Raw genomic sequence first — 18,502 nt, 5'->3', positions numbered from 1 at the left:
CTTTCATAAAAATATCTATGCTTCAGGTCAGTTTTCAAGCACACGCTTCAATGTGAACCTGATCATAACAAAAGAAAAATGCTTAACAGGGCATTAGCAAGGGCAACTGGAGTGGAGGGGTGGGGTGAGTGAGGAAGGTTGTAGAGAGAATTCCAGTTTAGCGTATATTTTGCAATGTCATGCACAGGCTCATTTTCATCTGTATGGTTTGCAGATACTCCCAGAGGTAAATTGGCAAGAACCTGCTTCTGTGGTGGGAAAGGACCCTTTTCGGGGCTTTTCAATAGCCCCATTTCCTATACTCCCCTCCAGTCCCATCCTACTCCCCACCCTCAAGATTTCAAGGTTTTCACTAAATGGAACTCATATCTCCCAACCCCTAAAAAAATAGGGGAGATTTACAATGCATAAAGCTTGGTTAGTAAGTCATAGGAAGTTGATGGGGTTCAAGCTTCAAATGCGATCCTGGCAAGGTGTGGCAGTATATAATTTCTGTTTTCTTTCAGAAAAGCACATGCAATGATTTTGGAAAACCAGCTGCATATTCTCTAGCTCCTCATAAATTATATGAATGTAGTGTCTGGTGACTGACACTAAATTTTGCAGCTTAAAGGTGAAAGTGTGCCCAAGTATTAAAGGCGGGCGGCACCAATGTAAGCATGGGAGAGTCAGTGTTTCTTGGACAGAAGTTAAGTTTTAGATTGTGATCCGCAAGAAATTTCTTGTTGTCTGTAAGACATGGCATTACAGAATTAGGAGGCAGAGAAGAATTTTTAAAGCAAAATCCCACACCATTTCATAATTGTGTAACACAAGCATGAACAGTAGGTGAAAATTTTAGCTCTAAATCCATTAAAAGTAAAAGGTTATCATTTTACACATAATCTGATGGATTTTGTCAAAAATGACATTGTTAGTAATATGGATGATTTAAACAATTCAAAATAATCCCTTTATTGTTTTATAATGGTTTGGTCTTTCCTTTATTTCACAATATTTAAATGAGCTTCTCTGATTTGATCCCCATGTCCATGGTTTCACTTTACTTTTGTTTTAGCAGCTTTTCATGTGAAAGAGATGGGAAAAGGACGGAAATTATGTTTGCAATCATATGGAAGGGTGAAACTAAAGGAGGAAAATAATTTCGGTTCAATTTATATAAGCAATTTCTGGATTATAGATCCTTTTGCAGCAAAAATTCTTCAGAAAAAATGCTTCAACGACACACATGTTATTCTGCTTAGTTCTATGTTAAAAAAAAATCGAGGGAAGGTAGGCAAGGGAAATAAACATTTATTGAGCCAGGCACTGAGCTGGGAATTTTCAACATGAATAGAAATACAATGACCATATTATACTGGGATGTCTAAGATTTAGTTTGGTAAGCATTGTTTTTCATGTGCAGTAAAAATGAAAACATTGTGAGAACAGCAGTTAGCATAATCTCCCATATTATTGACAAAGACTTAACTGTCCATATTGTCCCTTCAAAATAAAAGGAGACAAATTAATAAATCCCTGGAAAACATAAAGCACAATGTGCAATAACCAAAAAATGTACAGAATTAAAAATGCAAGACAAATCAGATGGCTATAGTCTTAAGGCTAAAAAGGAAAAAAAAATCAGCATTACAATAAGTACATGTAGAAATGAGTTTTAAAAATAAAAACAAAATTATTTCTGATATATGATCAATTTTCCCCATACCATAATATATTTGATGGCTAAAATCAAATACGGAAAGATTTATTTCTAGGGGGATTTAAGGAAATCAAATTGTGAGAGATAACATCATGATTTTTGGCATCCGCCTTAAGGGGCTTTACAGTTAGGAAAAAATCTGCACGCTGGTTTTGTTGGTTTTTCATTGGTGACTATGTACTCTTTCTGATCCTTATGCCTCATTGTTTTTATTAAATGTAAAAATGGTTATTGAGACAACCTAGCATAAACCTGCAAAGTGGTAAATTAGAAGGTATATTCTCATGTAAAAAAAAAACCAAAAACAAAAAAAAACATTCAACAACTTAATGTAACAATCACTTCTAATTCCCCACTTACTGTTCAAGAATTTTGCTTGGCCTTTCCCAGGGAAGAGAAAAAGCGGAGGTAGTGGTAGCTTTGAAAATATGGAACCTTATGCTAGTACATAGTCTTTACTTCAATATGGCTTTACAGAACACACAGACCACCCAACAGATTGGTTCTAGATTGCTTTGGTTTCCACATGAGACTCTTCGATTTTAAAAACAGATGATCAAACACAAAAGCAAGCCTCATAATGCAAATAACACTCAAGAAGTATCAAAGGTTACGTGAAGCAAAGCTGAGGGGTTGACTTTTAAACAGCGTTTGTTGTACTTTAAACACTTCACCGATCAGATCAGCTGTACAACGGCACATTAAATACTTCCAGACAAAGATTAAGAAGAATTAGTACATTCACATATTTTCTTTATATGATTACATATTTTTTTTAGTTTTGTTTTACAGATACAGACACAATCATATTGAAACTACATATGGGTAGATGTAAGTCATTGAATAATTATTTCATTTGTCTTACATGATGAGTTTCACAATATGAGGATTATATATTTCAATGTGACATATGTAATAGTTTTTGAACCACATAAAGCAATATAATATGAAATAATATAACAGTTTCTTTAAAGTCAGGAATATCACTTGGCAAATACAACAAATATGCCACTGAAAAAATAATGAAAGCATGAGATGTGACATCTTTCATTCTAAACAATAAGCAGCTTTGAAGAAAGGACATTAGGACAAGGAGGGGAGGTAGTTACTTTGAAAAACTCAAAATCATTTCATTAGAAATTTTATAAAACAAATGAATTCTCAGAGATATTTCTGCCATGTAGTTTTTCAATTTCAGATACCATAACAGAAAGATATTTTCCCCTAAGACTTGTGAAATTTGCATGGAAAAACTCAAAGACTGTATTTCGAAGTTTATCCAGGTGAAGCATAATTTGACCACAAATTATTAAAGGTTATTTTTGGCATTACTACTTCAGTAACCAGTTTGGAGAGTAAATTGGGTTTTTTTCTTTTTAATCAGAAGCAGGTAAAAATTAACGAGTATACTAAGACTACCTAAGGGCCTCTCTATTTATTGACCACAATCACATGAATGGGATGTTTTTCTACTTTACATGCCTCAATTCTTCCTGATTGAAATCAGAGCATAAATCAAAGGAATCGATGTGCACAAAACAGTGGTGGGCATATGGTGTTGTGAGTTATGTACATCTCTTAACTGTAAACTCAAATCACTGAATAAATTATAGACTCACCATGTCCAATACAATTTAGGTTGAGTAGGCTACTCTCTGCATTTTGTGGAATCCTGAGATGCCCAAACCTCTGGAAATGTCCTATTTTCTATCTTTTTCCTTTCATTGAAATAGATACCATGAAGGCCTCAGAACAAAAATCACCTTCCTGAAAAGCGCAAGTCTGGAGAGAAAGCTCCTATCTGATTCGCAGATAGATAGTATATATGCTAATCATGGAACACATCTGGGATGTAATTAATTATAAATAGAACTCCTGGTTAGATCATATACTCTCGAACAATTATTTTGTATTTTTAAGTTTCTGTTTAAGACCCGCAAGACCGAGTCATCAGTGTTGCTTGGGTTTATTAATGGCCTTTGAATTCATTAACTAATGAATTGAACTAGAATCACTAAACGTAAATCTCTGAATGAGGTAACTTGTGACCCTCAGCCTGGGCCTTGATATCTGTGTGGCTGATTTCACATTTGACTCAGTCTTTTGCAGGGCCACAATTATTGTTTAGGAATAATTTAGTTTCTTGCACTTCCTATGGTTGCTATAGCACATGATTAACTCTTAGGAAAAATATAGGCCCTGGAGTGAGAGGATGAACAGCTTGTGAGTATGGACAGCTAAGAAGAAAAGGAGCAAGGATGTTACATCAATCTGACTTGGAGAAAAGGATCTCTGCTTTTCTCTCCAGCACTGTCACAGCCGCACGCTGCATTCCTTCAGGTGAAGGACAAATCAGCAGCGCTTTCCTGAGTGCTCTTGGGCCTTTGACTAGAACCCCTGAATTTTACTTCGTTCGTGAGAAATCAAAGATGATTCTAGCTGTAAGAGGTCTTAGAAAGAGTTCAGGCCAACCCACTTATTTCACAGGTAAGGAAACAGGGGGCTAGAGTTTAAGGGACTCGCATAGTCACCTAGCCCGTTTAGCAGCAGCAATGCGATGTTGACCTGGAAATTGAGTGCTCAGCCCACTCTCCTAGCAATGTCACTATTGTGCTTGAGCTGAGAAGCAGAAAAAGAAATTTGTTCACTGATGTACACAAGACTTTCATCAACGGCAAATCTATGTTAGCAACACTGGGAATGGTAATCCAGAGTCATTTACTTTTTTTTTTTTGTATGAGTCCAAAGTTCCATTGTGTGGGCATTGTCCTTTTCAGGCCCAGGCATGCAATTCAAAACCATTCAAAAGGGCATCAGTATGTTTTTAAATTGAGAGCTGGGGTGGCAGGCTGAGCTCAAAATCCTAGCCAGAGTCAATTTCTTTTCAGACAAAGTAAGTTGCACTATTTATATCGGCTCTGTGGTAACTCAATTAAACAATAAATGTAAAAATCTGCTGCACAGTTGCTGGTTGGACCTTTGACCATTTCATCATTCCCTTCTGTCTTCTCCATTCATGCACACTCAAAAAGGTAAAATTTACTTTCCACTCAATACACTTTTCTTGTAAAAAGGAAACTTTGTTTTTATATGAAAGTAAAGAAAGGCACTTTGTAAAATGTGTGCAAATCTGTTTCTTTCTTGTCTACTCTGAGAAGATAGGAAAGTTGTTAGCAAAGGCAGGGCCAAGTCTTCCTGCAAGTGACCGGCAGCAGTGGCCTTCAAGAAAGAGTCCAATTCCCCCACAGACTCGGGTTGCTCCTGAACTCATAGGATTCTCTGATTCAGTTGGGTCACTACAGGTCTAGGAGTCAGACACCTTGATCTTGCACACATGCTGAGGGATTGACCCACTTTGAACCGAATTGCTGAAAGCAAGTTTTTAGTACATACCTGCCTATCAGGATGAGCGTTAGGCACTTAGAAGAATGAAGAGTGAGTGTGTCAAAGGTCAGTGACACAGCTGATAGCAACTTCTATTCATATTGAGGTGCCTACTACCCATTTGTAAAAACTGAGCAGAAAACATTTTGCGGTTTAGGTCATAAGCTTCTATAAATCACCCATTGGCTATCTCATTTCTATGTGCTTTGTAATTTGAATATTTAAGTATTTGTTTACAAAAATATGACTTTTGCATTTCAGAGCGTAAGGTTCTTTAAATCAACTGTGCAATGTTCGTAATACAGGAGAGAGAGAGAAAAAAAATACTAGAATCAGCAGCCAGATGTAAGAAAAGAGATTTTCTAGGGCTGTTGGATTCAGGAAGGAATAAGCATAGCTTGATTCAGCAAAAGGTTATTTTTCTAAAAATTAGAGCCACTTTCAATACGTCTTAAAAAAAAACAAAACCAAAAAAACTTATGTCTCTTCTTTCTCCACACATATTTGCATATAATCTTGGACTATGATTCTGTATCTACATAATTTATAAAATGCTTGTGCAATATGTTAGGGCCTGGAACTGATGATTTCCAAGTGAAATGCAGTAAGCACTGAAGAGTACTTGTATTTCTATGATGAAGGGCAGTTATTTATCAGCTTCATGAAGATATAAGGCGTTAGTTAAATTATCTTGGCTGGAAAACACTCAATGAGTCATGGAATCAAAAAGTTGGAGTTTAAAAGGGCATTACAGATTATTTGGCTCAAATTTTCCTTTAGAGGAAATTGAGGCCCAGAGAAGGGGGATTGATCTAAGGCGACACAGTTAGGGCTAGAACCTGGGGCTCCTGACCCCTATCTGCATCCTTCCACTTGATCAGCTGTCTCCTTGATAGAAAATATTCTAGACTCTGAAAAAAAACTTAATTCAAATATAGAATCTTAATTGACCATAGAATTATAGTCCTGGCTTTACTTAAGAAGTGTCTAATTGGTGTGTTTTAGGAATTTAATTCAGGTTGAGTCTTTAGCCTTGATATTTTTTTCAGATATGCCAAATTATATGTCAAAACAGATTATTTTAAAATTTTCAAACTATCAGAGTGAGAGACATCTTGGAGAAGAATGGACTATTTTGGAAAAATGTTAGTCTATATTGGCTTTGAGGGCAGAGTCTTTGGTCAGTGCCATTCAAAGTGGATTATGTCGCCCAACTTCTTGGAAGTTGTGTGTACTTTTGCAGTCATTCTCTACTATTATGTGAATCTTACACCACTAATAGATAAAAAAAAAAATCATGCCTTCTCCTTCTATACATTGTTGTTTAGTGCAAGTCAAACAGATTTGACCTGTACTTTCCATGAGAGGAGTTTCCATGCACTAAACTATCCTTTAGTGGAAGTGACCGTCTAGGGCAGTGCTTCTCAAACTTCATTGTGCACATGCATCATCTGTGGATATTAGTAAAATGAAGATTCTGATTCTGTAGGTCTGGGGCATGGGGGGTGAGATTCTGCATTTCCAAGCAGTGCCCAAGTGGCGCCATTATAACTGGTCCTCGGACAAGATTTTGAGTAACAAGGGTCTAGGGAATTGAATGAACTTGGACAACTTTCCAAAATATTTCCCTGACTCTTAAGATGTTTATATATTGGGAGACTAGAGCCTCAGATCTTTTACTTTTGCAATCCTGGAAGCTCTGGCAATGTGCTCACTTTCAAAGACCTCTGAGCCTAATTCCTGTCAACATGAGCTTATCAGGGTGGAATATTTAACTCACAGAGGTGAGCTCCAATTCTCTCTGTCCACCTACTGCGTGGACATGGTGGATGGTGGATGGATTTGCCATTAGGTGAAATGAAAAATAGAGGGAGGCAGTTCCACGGGTCATGGATGCTCTCTTTAAAATGGAGATCCAGACTGTTGACCACTCCTGGCAGCCTGCCCTTGGAAATGACTTGGAGATTCTTACCACCGTAGCCTGCTCTTTGTAGCTGTTCCCACCACTCTGCAGATGCTAGGTTTCTTAGAACTTTTATTTGGACACTTCTGACCCAAGTGTGTCCTCTGCCAAGGTTTTGCAAATGGATCTATTATACTCCAGAGAGATACTAACTCCTGGCTTTGCTTAAAATGTCTTTGCTGCCCAAGATTGCTCAGAAAAACAAAGCAAAACAAAAATCATCCTGTTAAAACAGTATGTTAGATGTCACTACTCTTTTCCTTCATAGTGGCTTCATGAATATTCACTCATGAAGAGCAGAGAAGCCCCAAAGTAGCTCTAAATTGCAGGAGATGTGATTTCTGGTTTGCGAAGAGCCCTAAAACTCTAGGTTGGTGGTCGTTGTTTAATGTATCCTGGAGTTAAAAGAATCAGATAAACTATACCACACTGTGTTGGAAATTGAATATTGTCATCCACTTCATATTCCCCAGTGGGGTTTGGGCTGGTATGGCATTTTACTCCACAAACAGGGATTGCATACACTACTATGTACTGTAAATACTCAGTATAGCCTCATAGCAGAAAATACTATACCCACTGAATACGTAAACAGCTGTACTGGGAACGTAGAAAATAGCCTCTTATTTTATCTAAGTGATAGAAAAATAGTTTTCAAAATACATTGTTAAACATATGGGTTTGTATTAAAGTAGAATTTGTATGTACAGTAAGGCAGTATCTCCATTAACATCCTGCTGTGATGATTTTTAAACTAGTTAGTCTTTTGGGATTTTTTTTTTCCATTACGAGAAGTCCAGGGTGTAAAATAAATTATCTATCATGCTTAAGTGAAGCAGGAAAACATTTTAGAAGGATTTACCACATGAAACTCATTTGCCTCTTGTGTAAGAAAATTCCACTTTCCAAAACTATATTCTCTAGAGGCTTTAGAATGAAATAGTCTTTTTTGGTTGTTGTTGTTTTTTTGGGGGGTGTCCTCTGAGGAGACCTGTTAAATCTATGCTTAACAAATCCAAACTATTTTAAGAAAAAAATGGAGGCATGATTTTTACTTGCATATCAGCAATGTACAACTAAGGTAATAGGAACTGAAGTAAACAATTTGTCAGGTGTTCTGGAATGCATTCTTTTAAAAACTGTATTTGGTTAATCCTAATAAAATGAAAGAGGAGTGCAAAGGTTAAGCAGTTGGTTTTCAAAAGGGGCTTCCATGGCACTTTTCTTATCTCCATCACTTCCCTGTGGTAAACTATTTTAACCATTTCCTTTCCTTCTGTCACATACCAAACCATGAAAGCCTTTTCCGGAGGCTATACCTATTGGGACCATCCTTCAGGAGTACCAAGCAATGTGCTTTTATTTCATGGAACACATCATTTTATAACTAACAGCAAAAGAATGAATCTACAAATCACAGGAAACAGAATGATTTGTTCTGGAATCAGCTGTTGGAGAAAGAGGCAACTGGTCGAAAATGGAGCATGAACAGGAGTGAAGCGTGCATTTTAGTAGTGTCATTCTAACCCCATTTTTGAACATTCTCTAGTAGCGTGCATTTCATGTACGCTTTAGTGTTACCTGAAAAAAAAATCACATTTTAATCAATCATTCCATGAATCAAGCTATCCCTGAAAGGAGTGCTTAAAACACGCAGGATCCAGGTAGTCCAGCCCACCCAGCTGGTGTTTGCAATTGCTTGGCGTCGCAGCGAAAGAGGCCACGTCTTTCTCAGCTTGACTCTGTTGAACGGATGATGCAGCCTCTGTGGCGGGTTCTTCAAACACAGCCAGGTTGTGAGCGCAATGATCCTGCACGAGCACCAGCATGCGGTTATCCACCACCCTGGACACTTTTGCGTACTCCTTACTGGTTTCCGCAGTGCTGGCCTTCTCTGGCTGGTTGCTGCTCTCTTTCTGTTTGGGAAGCAATGATAGTGCACCATCTTTGTCGATCTTGTGAATCTCCACATAATCCAGGAGTTTAGCAGAGACAAAGGGGGTTTCCTCCTGGGGCAGCAGCCACGCGGTGTCCGGGTCAGCCTGGGAATGGGAGCGTTCCGCCTCCCTCTGCTCGCCTGCCTTTTCCTCCCCTCCCGTCTCAGTGGTTTGCGAGGATTTTAAAGCCTGTTTGTCTGTTTTGTCCACCAAAGTGACCGATGCACCTGCTATGCCCATGGAGAGCTTACGCACATCACCAATGTTGTGGTAAGAAGATCTGGGGTTGTGCAGGGTCGGGGGCTGTGGTAAAAGCCATGCTGATTTGGATCCATTGGCATGGAAATATGGGATTTTGCCTTCCAAGCTTGTGCTCTGGGGCTCCCAGGGGTGGGTACCATTTGTTTCAGGACTCTCTGGCTTCTCAATGCCCTCAGAAGTGTGGAATGGGAAGGGATTTGCCCAGGGTTCCTCGCACTTTTCAGACAACAGGGATGGGCTGTCACAGCTGCCCTGGCCAGAGTCACTGTCGAGATCCAGGTGTGTGGGCCTCACACCTTGACCCGGGTATTTTTTTGAATGGGCTGGCATCAGTTGCTGGTCCTCACTGTCGATCACCTCTAAAAACTCCACTAGCAGGTCCTCACAGTCAGAAGAAGGGGGGAAGTCTTGGCATCCCAGGGCACTCAGTAGCTCTTCAGACTTGCCCTTCTATTAAAACATAGGCACAAGGAGAGATGGCTGTTAGCTTCATAACATTCCCAATAAGCATCACACCCCGGCCTGTGTTCATGACTGTGAGCGGGTGGGGTGTGGTAACAGCCTAGCAGAATTTCCCCATTTAGACATTTGTGTACCGGGCCATTTATAATCATCTCCCGGACTGCTACTTATCTAACATATTTCTTTACGTCAATTCGTATTTTAACTTAGTCTCTCTCTAAGCAATAATATGACCCATTTAATGGGCAAGTAGTATGTGCACAGGTAATAAACATAAAATCATGCAATAAGAAAAGTCTGTGAGAGATCTAAAATCACAGTGCTCATACATGCCTTCACCACCTCGGGATTCACTGGCTCTGAGGTCGGGTTGCTGGCCTCCTACTTTTTAGAGTCTGGAAGTAGTAAGTAGCGGCTCATTTCTTCCTTCTCCTCTGAACAACTGCTCTTCCTACCTCTCCCTTCCTTCCGCTCCTTTCTCTTCCTATCCTGCTTTTACCTCTCCTTTCCCTCTTCTCCGTTCTCCCCTTCTCTTCCTGCTAACACATATTCTCTCGCTCTCCTGCTATTCCTCTCCCTCCTCCTTCTCATCCTGACTCTTCTTCTCTCTCCTTCTTCCTCCTGCCTTCTCCTCTTGCTTTCCACTCTGCGTCCTGACCCTCTGACTTAGGTCAGGTACTGGTGCCTAAACCTTGGCTTTATCACTTATTAAAGGGTACCGACTTGGGATAAGCTACTCAATGATCCTCAGGTTCCCCATTTGTAAAATGAGAATAGCAGTGTCATAGAAGAGGGTTCTTTTGAGGATTAGAGGTAATGTTATTGAGAAACAAAAACATTTTTTTTTGACACACAAAAGAGTTTATCACTAAGTCTCTGTGGCCACAATGTTGAATAGATAGTAGTTAATTTAGTTAGCTGAGAGTTCATGCTGGTCCTATAAAGGTCAGTGCTAGAGACTGAACAGTGGGGTAAGAACGCTGAACTAGGAGCTCAGATTCCGGGGTGCTAGTCCCTGCTCTGATATTTGCAAAGTGAACTCAGTCAAGTCAAATTCTCTGGGAGCCACTCTTTACGATCTTGTGCTGTTAGCCTCGCAGAGGCTGGGTAAAGTGATATCATGAGCAGGTAATTGCTTTCATATATATCAGTATTAAGCTTAAGGTCAAATTGAAACTATATATTTCAACCTGCAAAGAAATTGAAAATGTTCTAACCTCTCTTTTCATTCAAAACACTTACATTTAATTCCCACTTGAATCAGCCCAAATGGGCCCTGGCAAACACCTGCCCCACTGCACTGATCCAGCCTCAGCTGGGGGCTCAAAAAGAGCCAAATTTGTCAAAGGATATTCTGTTACTCAGGCCTTATGTGAAGAGCATTCAAGCGAGAGCTAGAGCTTTTACCAAAGTGTGATTGAGGGGGTCGTGGTAGGTCCCTCTTTTGTATTAAAGTATTTATCCTCTTTCTAAGTTGATTATTTGTACAAAATGTTTATGTATGTGCATATGAACAGACTTGGGAAATCTAGCTTTACGATGTGTTTTCATGCTTCCTTGGCTTTCTTTCTTTCCCCTCTGACGTTTAGCGTCTGATAATAAATACGCATCTTTCTGTAAACACACATGCTTAGAGAGGAGGGATAGCTGGGTAAAGATGACTGGCGGCCAGGTTGAATTGATGGGGACTGTGTGTGCCCATGTAAAGGTAAGGATGACAAAGCAGTGAATCATAATACCTTTCCCACCTCTGGCGCTTACCTCCAGCAGATGAGCATCAAATCCTTTTATTTTTGGCCCAGGGACAGGTGGAAGGATGCAGGTCACCATGCTATAAAGTAAATTGTGAGATAGGATAAATGACTCATCATCTCATTTGGTGATTTCTGAAAGATTAGTGTTTTCTCTCAATAGCTGCTACATGGGCTCCAGTAGGTAGGGGTTCTGGGGATATGCGGAACTGACAAGCAATGGTGATGACAACTAATAGTTATAGAGGCTAACGTCAAAATTGGCTCTGGCTAACTGAGGAGGCTGATTTGGAAACTAGTGAATTATTTGAACTCTTTACTTCTCTTGATTTTAGCTGCTCTTGACAGATTTTTACTATTTCCCAACTGTCAGCCTCAGTTTGATAGAAACAGCACCAGCTTCAAATGAGTCCATTTTGCAACTTTTGCTAGCACTGTTAAAAGATTTTTTTATGGGTGTATGCACTGCTCTAATGGCTAAATGAGGTGCTTATCTGTAGGTTTCCATCATCTCTGTGTTGCCTATTTTTTTTTTTACCATCATCCCTGACAACCATGATTGGGAGGAAGGTTGATAGACAATGAAGTACCTATAGCCTTTCAAAGCCACTGCCCAGACCGCAATCAAACAGATGACAGCAGAAAGAGCGGCTACAAAGATCCACACAGTAGTATCTTTCATGGTGAAATCTAGAAAGCAAACAGCCAGAAAGCTTTGATCACATACAGCATTATTACATACAAACCAACAAACAAAAACTAATGATTAGAACTTTTGAACATAAATTTCTCCCCCACCTACACTTCTTTTGATTTGAACAGCCGTCTAAACTAGCATTAATGATGGGTTTCATTTTTCCAGTATTCTTAAATTTTAATATGTCACATATATTTTATGGTACTCTACACTTTTCAAAATCCTTTTACATCTTATTTTATTTGATACTTAGAGGATATTCAAGGTCACATGGTCCGTTGCAGTAATAATAATAAAAGCGAGCATTTATTAAGTTCTTACTAAAGACCATCAGCGGTGTTAAGGTCTTTACCTACATTGCTTTATTTGTAAAGATGAGACTTAAATACCCACTGGCATGTAACTATAAAGTTGCAGTCTTGCATTCGAATCTGGGTGTTCTGCCTCAAGATTTTGTGCTTTTATTTAGGAAGGGCCAGGGCTGGACAAGATGCATGTTAAGTTATGACCCACAGTTCAGTGCCCTTTCCAGTAGGCCAAGCCAGTGCAAGCCTTGATATTTGGGCCAGGCAGGTTGTCGCAGTGCTAGGCTTTGTCATGTGGTTCTGGGCAAGACTTCTAACTTCACTGAACTTCAGTTTCCTCACTTTTAATCCCTAGTGGCAATTATATTTTCTCTGAATACCTGAGGGCTGGGAGGACCAAACAAGGTAAGGACCTTGTAAACTATAAAGTACTTTAGAAATACAAGATGAATCATTCTCTTATAGAATACAAGCCACCATTTTTTATTAGTTTCAGGTGTACAAAAACAACATATTGATTAGCTAGTTACACACCTCACAAAGTGATAACCCCAACAAATCTACTACCCATCTGATACCATACATAGCTATTATAATACCATTGACTATATTCTCTCTCTCTCTTTTTTCTTTTTTTCTTTTAGTTGAGCCATTCTGCCACCTGTTGGCAGCTCAGCTCGGGCCCGGGCATCAAACCGCTGATGCTCAGAGCTCACACTCTTGAGTGAGCTCTTAACCAACTGAGCCACTCGGCCGGCCCTTCATTGACTATATTCTCTATGCTGTACTTTACATCCTATGACTATATATCTATAGCTATATCTATCATCATCTATATCTATCTATCTATCATCTATCTATCTATTTAAATTATAGCTGACATTCCATATTATTTTATATTAGTTTCAGGTGTACAGTGTAGTGGTCAGGCATTTACATAATTTATAAAGTGATCCCCCCAATAAGTCTAGTACCCATTTGACACTATTCATAATTTTTACAATATTGACTATATTCCCCATACTGTACTTCACATCCCTATGACTATTTTGTAACTACCAATTTATACATCCTAATCCCTTCATCTTTCTCACTCATTCAACCCGCTCCTATCTAGCAACCATCTGTTTGTTCTCTGTATCTGTGAGTCTATTTTGTTTCATTTTTTTCATTTATTCTGTTCTTTAGATTCCACATATAAGTGACATAAGATGGTATTTGTCTTTCTTAGTGTGACTTATTTCACCTAGCATAATATTTTCTAGGTTCATCCATGTTGTTGCAAATGGTAAGATTTCATTCTTTTTTTATGTCAGAGTGATACTCTATTGTATAAATGTACCACAATTTCTTAATCCAGTCATCTTTTGATGGGCATTTTGGTTGTTCCCATATCTTACAAACCATCATTTAATGACAGTTAGGCTTGAGTTCCTCTTACATACTGTGCTTTCACATGTAATCGACATCAGAGCCTTTGAGATAGGATATCACCTTACAAATTCTGGCAGAACTATCAATAGATGATGACTTCGGTTAAATGATAGGGATGGGGCAGATGGGAAGGGAAAAATGACCATCAAGCCCTCTGAGACACACCAAGCCCATGTCTGCAGCTTAATCTTAGAAACTGGTCCTCATTAACAGTGACCCAGGAAGCACTGCTACACTTCCAAATGTCTTAGTGTTGGATAGAGAGATGATAAACCCACCTGTACTCATTCTCCTGACTGAGGTTCAAATAGTTTTTCTATTAGTAGTGAAAACATGCAAATTTACTAAATTCATTCTGTTTAAAAATATTTAAGAACATAAGCAAAAGGTAGCCAAGCCACTCACTCACCATTAGGTATCTGGATGGAGCTCTCTGGACCCCACTTACTCCAGAATCCATGGTCTGGCTTGCAGCGAACCTGGACAACGTATTTCTGGCCTGGATATAAGCTGAGAATCTTAAACTGAGTTTGCTGCCCAGCGAAATGAGTCTAGGAGGAACAAGGAAAACGGAAGTCACTCTGATTTGTGTTCTGAAAAAAGAGACTTTTCCCCTAGATAATAAACTATTGGAGGAGTGAGGCCAGACAATCAGACTTAGTAGATACCTGCTCTCACCATTACCCCTCTTAGTCCAGCCCTTTCTACTCTTAAACATTGTTCACACAAAAATGAACAGTTTTCCTATCTCTCCATTTGGAACTCTATTTCAGAAAAACAAATGTTTTTCCCCCTAATCCCTGCCTTCTAAATTCTACTTTATGGAAGATAACCAGTTAATAACACTGGGAAATTATTATTTTGTAAACCCTAATGAAATAATTGATTCAAGGATTACTCATTGCTATAAAGCTACTAGGTGGACGAGAACTGACACTCATGTATGTTGACACAAGGGTGCACAAATTAAACGTGACTTTACAATCAAGGGACCAGACTGTGATCTCCCTAATCCAGGGGTCAATTTTAGCATCCTTTATGGAGGTCAGCCAGATGGTTTATGTCTCCTGTTATGATGCAATATGAAGTGCATAATATCACCTTTAAAGTATTCTTGCCCCGAATTGCTCAACCTGAATCTAATCAAGTCTTTAGATCTAATGTCTGATTACAGGAAATATGGGGGCAGAGAAATTAGCTAAAAGATCTCACAAAGAACTAATCAGACAAATGCAAAAGGTAGGACATTCTATGGGACAAGTGTCCCAGTCTTCTGATCACGTTGAGACTAAGGGAATATAACAAGTAGCCACAATGTGTGGTCTTGGAGTGGATTCTGTTTTAGAAAAACTAGCTGTTAAAGATATTTTTTGAAGCAATTTTTTGAAGCAAAAAATAATATCATTTACATGATATTAAATAATTTTAATTAATTTTCTATATATGATCCTATTATTTTGGTTATGTTGGGAAATGTTTCCTTTTTAAAAGAGACATATATGAAAATATTTAAGAGTGGCCTATCATAATGCCTATAATTTACCATATTATTCTTTACTTTGAAGTATTTAAAGTGAATAAAAATGCCATTGACGGTGGACGGGTTACACTGAGATTTTTTTCCCTCCCACGTAGTGCCATTTAAGTACAGCCAAGATGTCTGGACCTACGATATACTGAGGGAGGTGGGTTAGAAACCTGATGGGAGGGGCTGTTCAGTGCAAGGAAGGAGCCAGCCCTGGGAGAGATGTGAACCCCTATAAATCCTAATGGAGGGGAGAAGGCCTTTCCATATCTGGGTGGGTCAGATCAGCATCAGCAAGGGCAACATGACTGCCTAATAATTAGGAAAAGTGACATGTTCTCAGTTCCAAGGGCTTCCTCTTTTCCAAAGGACATGGTTTCTTCCAAAAGCTTCTGGTTAACTCACCTCCCACTCAACTGCTTTCTCAGGTTTTAACTGAATTTCGTACTGGAGTATGAGCCAACCGGTACTTAAGTCAACCAGGGTAGGTGGAAACCATTTTATCCACAGAAAGAGTTTTTGGTCTTCTGGCTGTTTTAATTCCAAAGTCAGGTTCACAGGAGGGTTTGGTTCAACTGTGGATAGGAAAGAAAATCCATGTTTAGTAAAAGTGGTATTTGAACACAGAACAATGTGACTTACCGTTTCACTCCACCATGTTTATGAGACACCTTGTATTTTGTATCAGGTGTTGGTCAGCAGGGTCGGAATAAGGATGGAGCAGGGGAGATTGTGTAGGGTGCAAAATTTAAGGAGGCACTAGTGGCCAATAAGCACATGAAAGATCCTCAATGTCATTAGTCATTCGGGAAATGCAAATCAAGCTTACAATGAGATATCATTTCACACCCATTAGGGTGTTTGCAATTCCAAAAATAAAAAAATAACAAGGGAGAATTTCAGAGAAATGGAGACCTTCATACATTGCTGGTAAGAATGTAAAATGGTGCAGATGCTATGGGAAATAGTCTGGAAGTTACTCAAAAGTTAAACACAAAATTGTCATGTCACCCATCAATTTCAAGTCCTAGCCAACATACGCAAAAGAAATGAAAGCAGGTGTTCATACAACTCGTACATGAATGTTCATAGTAGTGCTATTCACAGTAGCCAAAATATTCACAGTAGCCAATATATGTAAACAATACAAATGTCTATCAATTGATGACTGGATAAACAATATCCATATAATGGGATGCTAGTCAGCCACAAACAGGAAGTACATACTGATACATGCTACGACATGGATGAATCTTAAGAACATTATGCTAAGTGAAAGAAGCCAGACACAAAAGGCCACACACTATATAATTTCATATCTATGAAATGTCCAGAATAGGCAAACCTATAAAGAAAGAAATCAGATTAGTGGATGCTCTGGGGCTGGGGTAAGGAAAGAAATCTGGAGTAACTACTTAATGGGTATGGAATGTCCTTTTAGAATGATGACAGTGTTTTGGAACTAGATAATGGTGATGATTGCATAACATTGTGAATGAACTAATACCACTGAATTCCGTACTTGAAAGTGGTGAATTTTATGTTATGTGTCTTTTACCACAATAAAAAAAAAGAGGAAGGAGGCACTTACTCTTCGGTTCCTTCAAGTGCAGGCCTGGGGACGCCTCCTTCAGTGTGCGGTGCCTAGGGCGCTGGCTTGTCTAACCCTAGTCTCAGGCTTGGTGGTCAGTAACATTTTCTCTCTACATTTATTACCTCCTCAAATCAGTCTCCACACCAGGTGGCATAGGGAGAGTGTAGCTACAGTGTACTTGGCATGATAACCTACAATTACCTACACAATGAACTTCAGGAAATTTGCCACTAATCCTAATGCTTATATGTTCCTAAGTAAGTACCCAAGAAAGACTATTTTATATGTACGTATTAAACAAACATCAGTTATTTAATATAAGTTGTAAGTTAAACACAATACTGAGAAATGCCTCTGATCGAAAAAATATTGTACAAAAGTGCATGTAAAATGTTGACGAGGGATACTTTCAAGCAGTTTCTTAACCTCAGCATTATTTGTATTTTGGCCCAGGTAATTCTTTGTGGTGGTGGTGGTGGTGGTGGGGGGGGGGTGTCCTGAGCGTTGTGGGATGCTGAGCAGCATCTCTGGCCTCTCCCCATTAGATGCCAGTAATACCCCCGTCTGCGCTCCCTGGGCTGCGATAATCAAAACTGTCTCCTGTCATTGCCAAATATCCTGTGGGAGGCAAAATAGCCCCTTTGAGAATCATTGCTTTCACATGTCTTTAGCGTAGACATTAGTCAATGACAACAGCAACAAACAAGCCTGTTTCTGAGACGTGATTTGCCGATGTTGTCTTTCTGCACTAGGTTATCACTGGATGAGAGTCAAACTGATGGAAAATGGACTGCAGTTAGCGCTGATTTTAAATGCACTTCCATGGCCTGCCACTAATGCTGTATGTGTCAGCGTTATGTGAGCACTAATTTTATAATTTTGAAAAATGTAATACAACACATTCTTTCACCAGAGAATTTGGTTTCCAGTTCAATGTGAGTTTGATGCATCCTTGATTTCACTTTTTAACCACACTACTCTACTTTAGTGATCCCCTTTTTTTTTGGTGGATAAATTCATCATAGCAGTTGCTCACTTTAGAACTTTGCTTGCTTTCACTGTTTTGCTCTCTACTACTAAATATTTTAATGTTTGAAGGCAAGACATTTCAAGAAAGAGCCCATGAAGAAGAAATTATTTGGCATTTAGCATCATAAAGACTCCATATCGCAAGTAAATTCATATGACTGGAATTTATTTTATTCCTATTTGTCAGTGGGGTTACCTTTTTGATTTTCTTAAATTAAGATCGAATTCAGCTTTCACCCCTACACTCATTGCAATGATTTGCTGGGTGTGTGTGTGTGGAATATTCAAATGTGAACTAGCAGTGTTGAAAGAGTTTTAGGGGTCAGCCACTGAAAATATGACAATGAGATGATGTGCAAGTGACTATTTGAGAGCCTTAGCCTAATTTTCCTTGTTGGGCAGTATTAGGTAAATCAGGAAAACTAGGTGAACGTGAATCTAATTAGTGGCTCCCTAGA

At 39.0% G+C, this 18,502-nt stretch overlaps 1 protein-coding gene and 1 long non-coding RNA gene across 2 annotated transcripts in view; one reads left to right on the top strand and one right to left on the bottom strand.

Annotated features, from left to right (window-relative positions):
* Positions 1 to 1,271: 1,271 nt before the first annotated feature.
* The window catches only part of PRLR (prolactin receptor), a 22,441-nt gene continuing 5,210 nt past the window's right edge, over positions 1,272 to 18,502 (bottom strand). The window contains exons 3-7 of the mRNA XM_019647884.1: positions 15,827 to 15,996; positions 14,306 to 14,447; positions 12,051 to 12,150; positions 11,471 to 11,540; positions 1,272 to 9,697 (exon numbers count right to left, since the gene is read on the bottom strand). Coding sequence (XP_019503429.1) covers positions 8,675 to 9,697; positions 11,471 to 11,540; positions 12,051 to 12,150; positions 14,306 to 14,447; positions 15,827 to 15,996 — 1,505 coding nt within the window. The 3' untranslated portion in view covers positions 1,272 to 8,674. The remainder of the gene's footprint in view (positions 9,698 to 11,470; positions 11,541 to 12,050; positions 12,151 to 14,305; positions 14,448 to 15,826; positions 15,997 to 18,502) is intronic.
* On the top strand, positions 4,100 to 17,862 carry LOC109385511 (uncharacterized). The gene is made up of 3 exons (XR_002124637.1): positions 4,100 to 4,189; positions 9,202 to 9,256; positions 17,768 to 17,862. It is a non-coding gene; the product is annotated as an uncharacterized LOC109385511 (long non-coding RNA).

This window comes from Hipposideros armiger, unplaced genomic scaffold (assembly GCF_001890085.2).
Source record: "Hipposideros armiger isolate ML-2016 unplaced genomic scaffold, ASM189008v1 scaffold_117, whole genome shotgun sequence".
Taxonomy (NCBI): domain Eukaryota; kingdom Metazoa; phylum Chordata; class Mammalia; order Chiroptera; family Hipposideridae; genus Hipposideros; species Hipposideros armiger.
The sequence above is the reverse complement of the archived record's forward strand: the minus strand, read 5'-3'. Positions and strand labels throughout refer to the sequence as shown.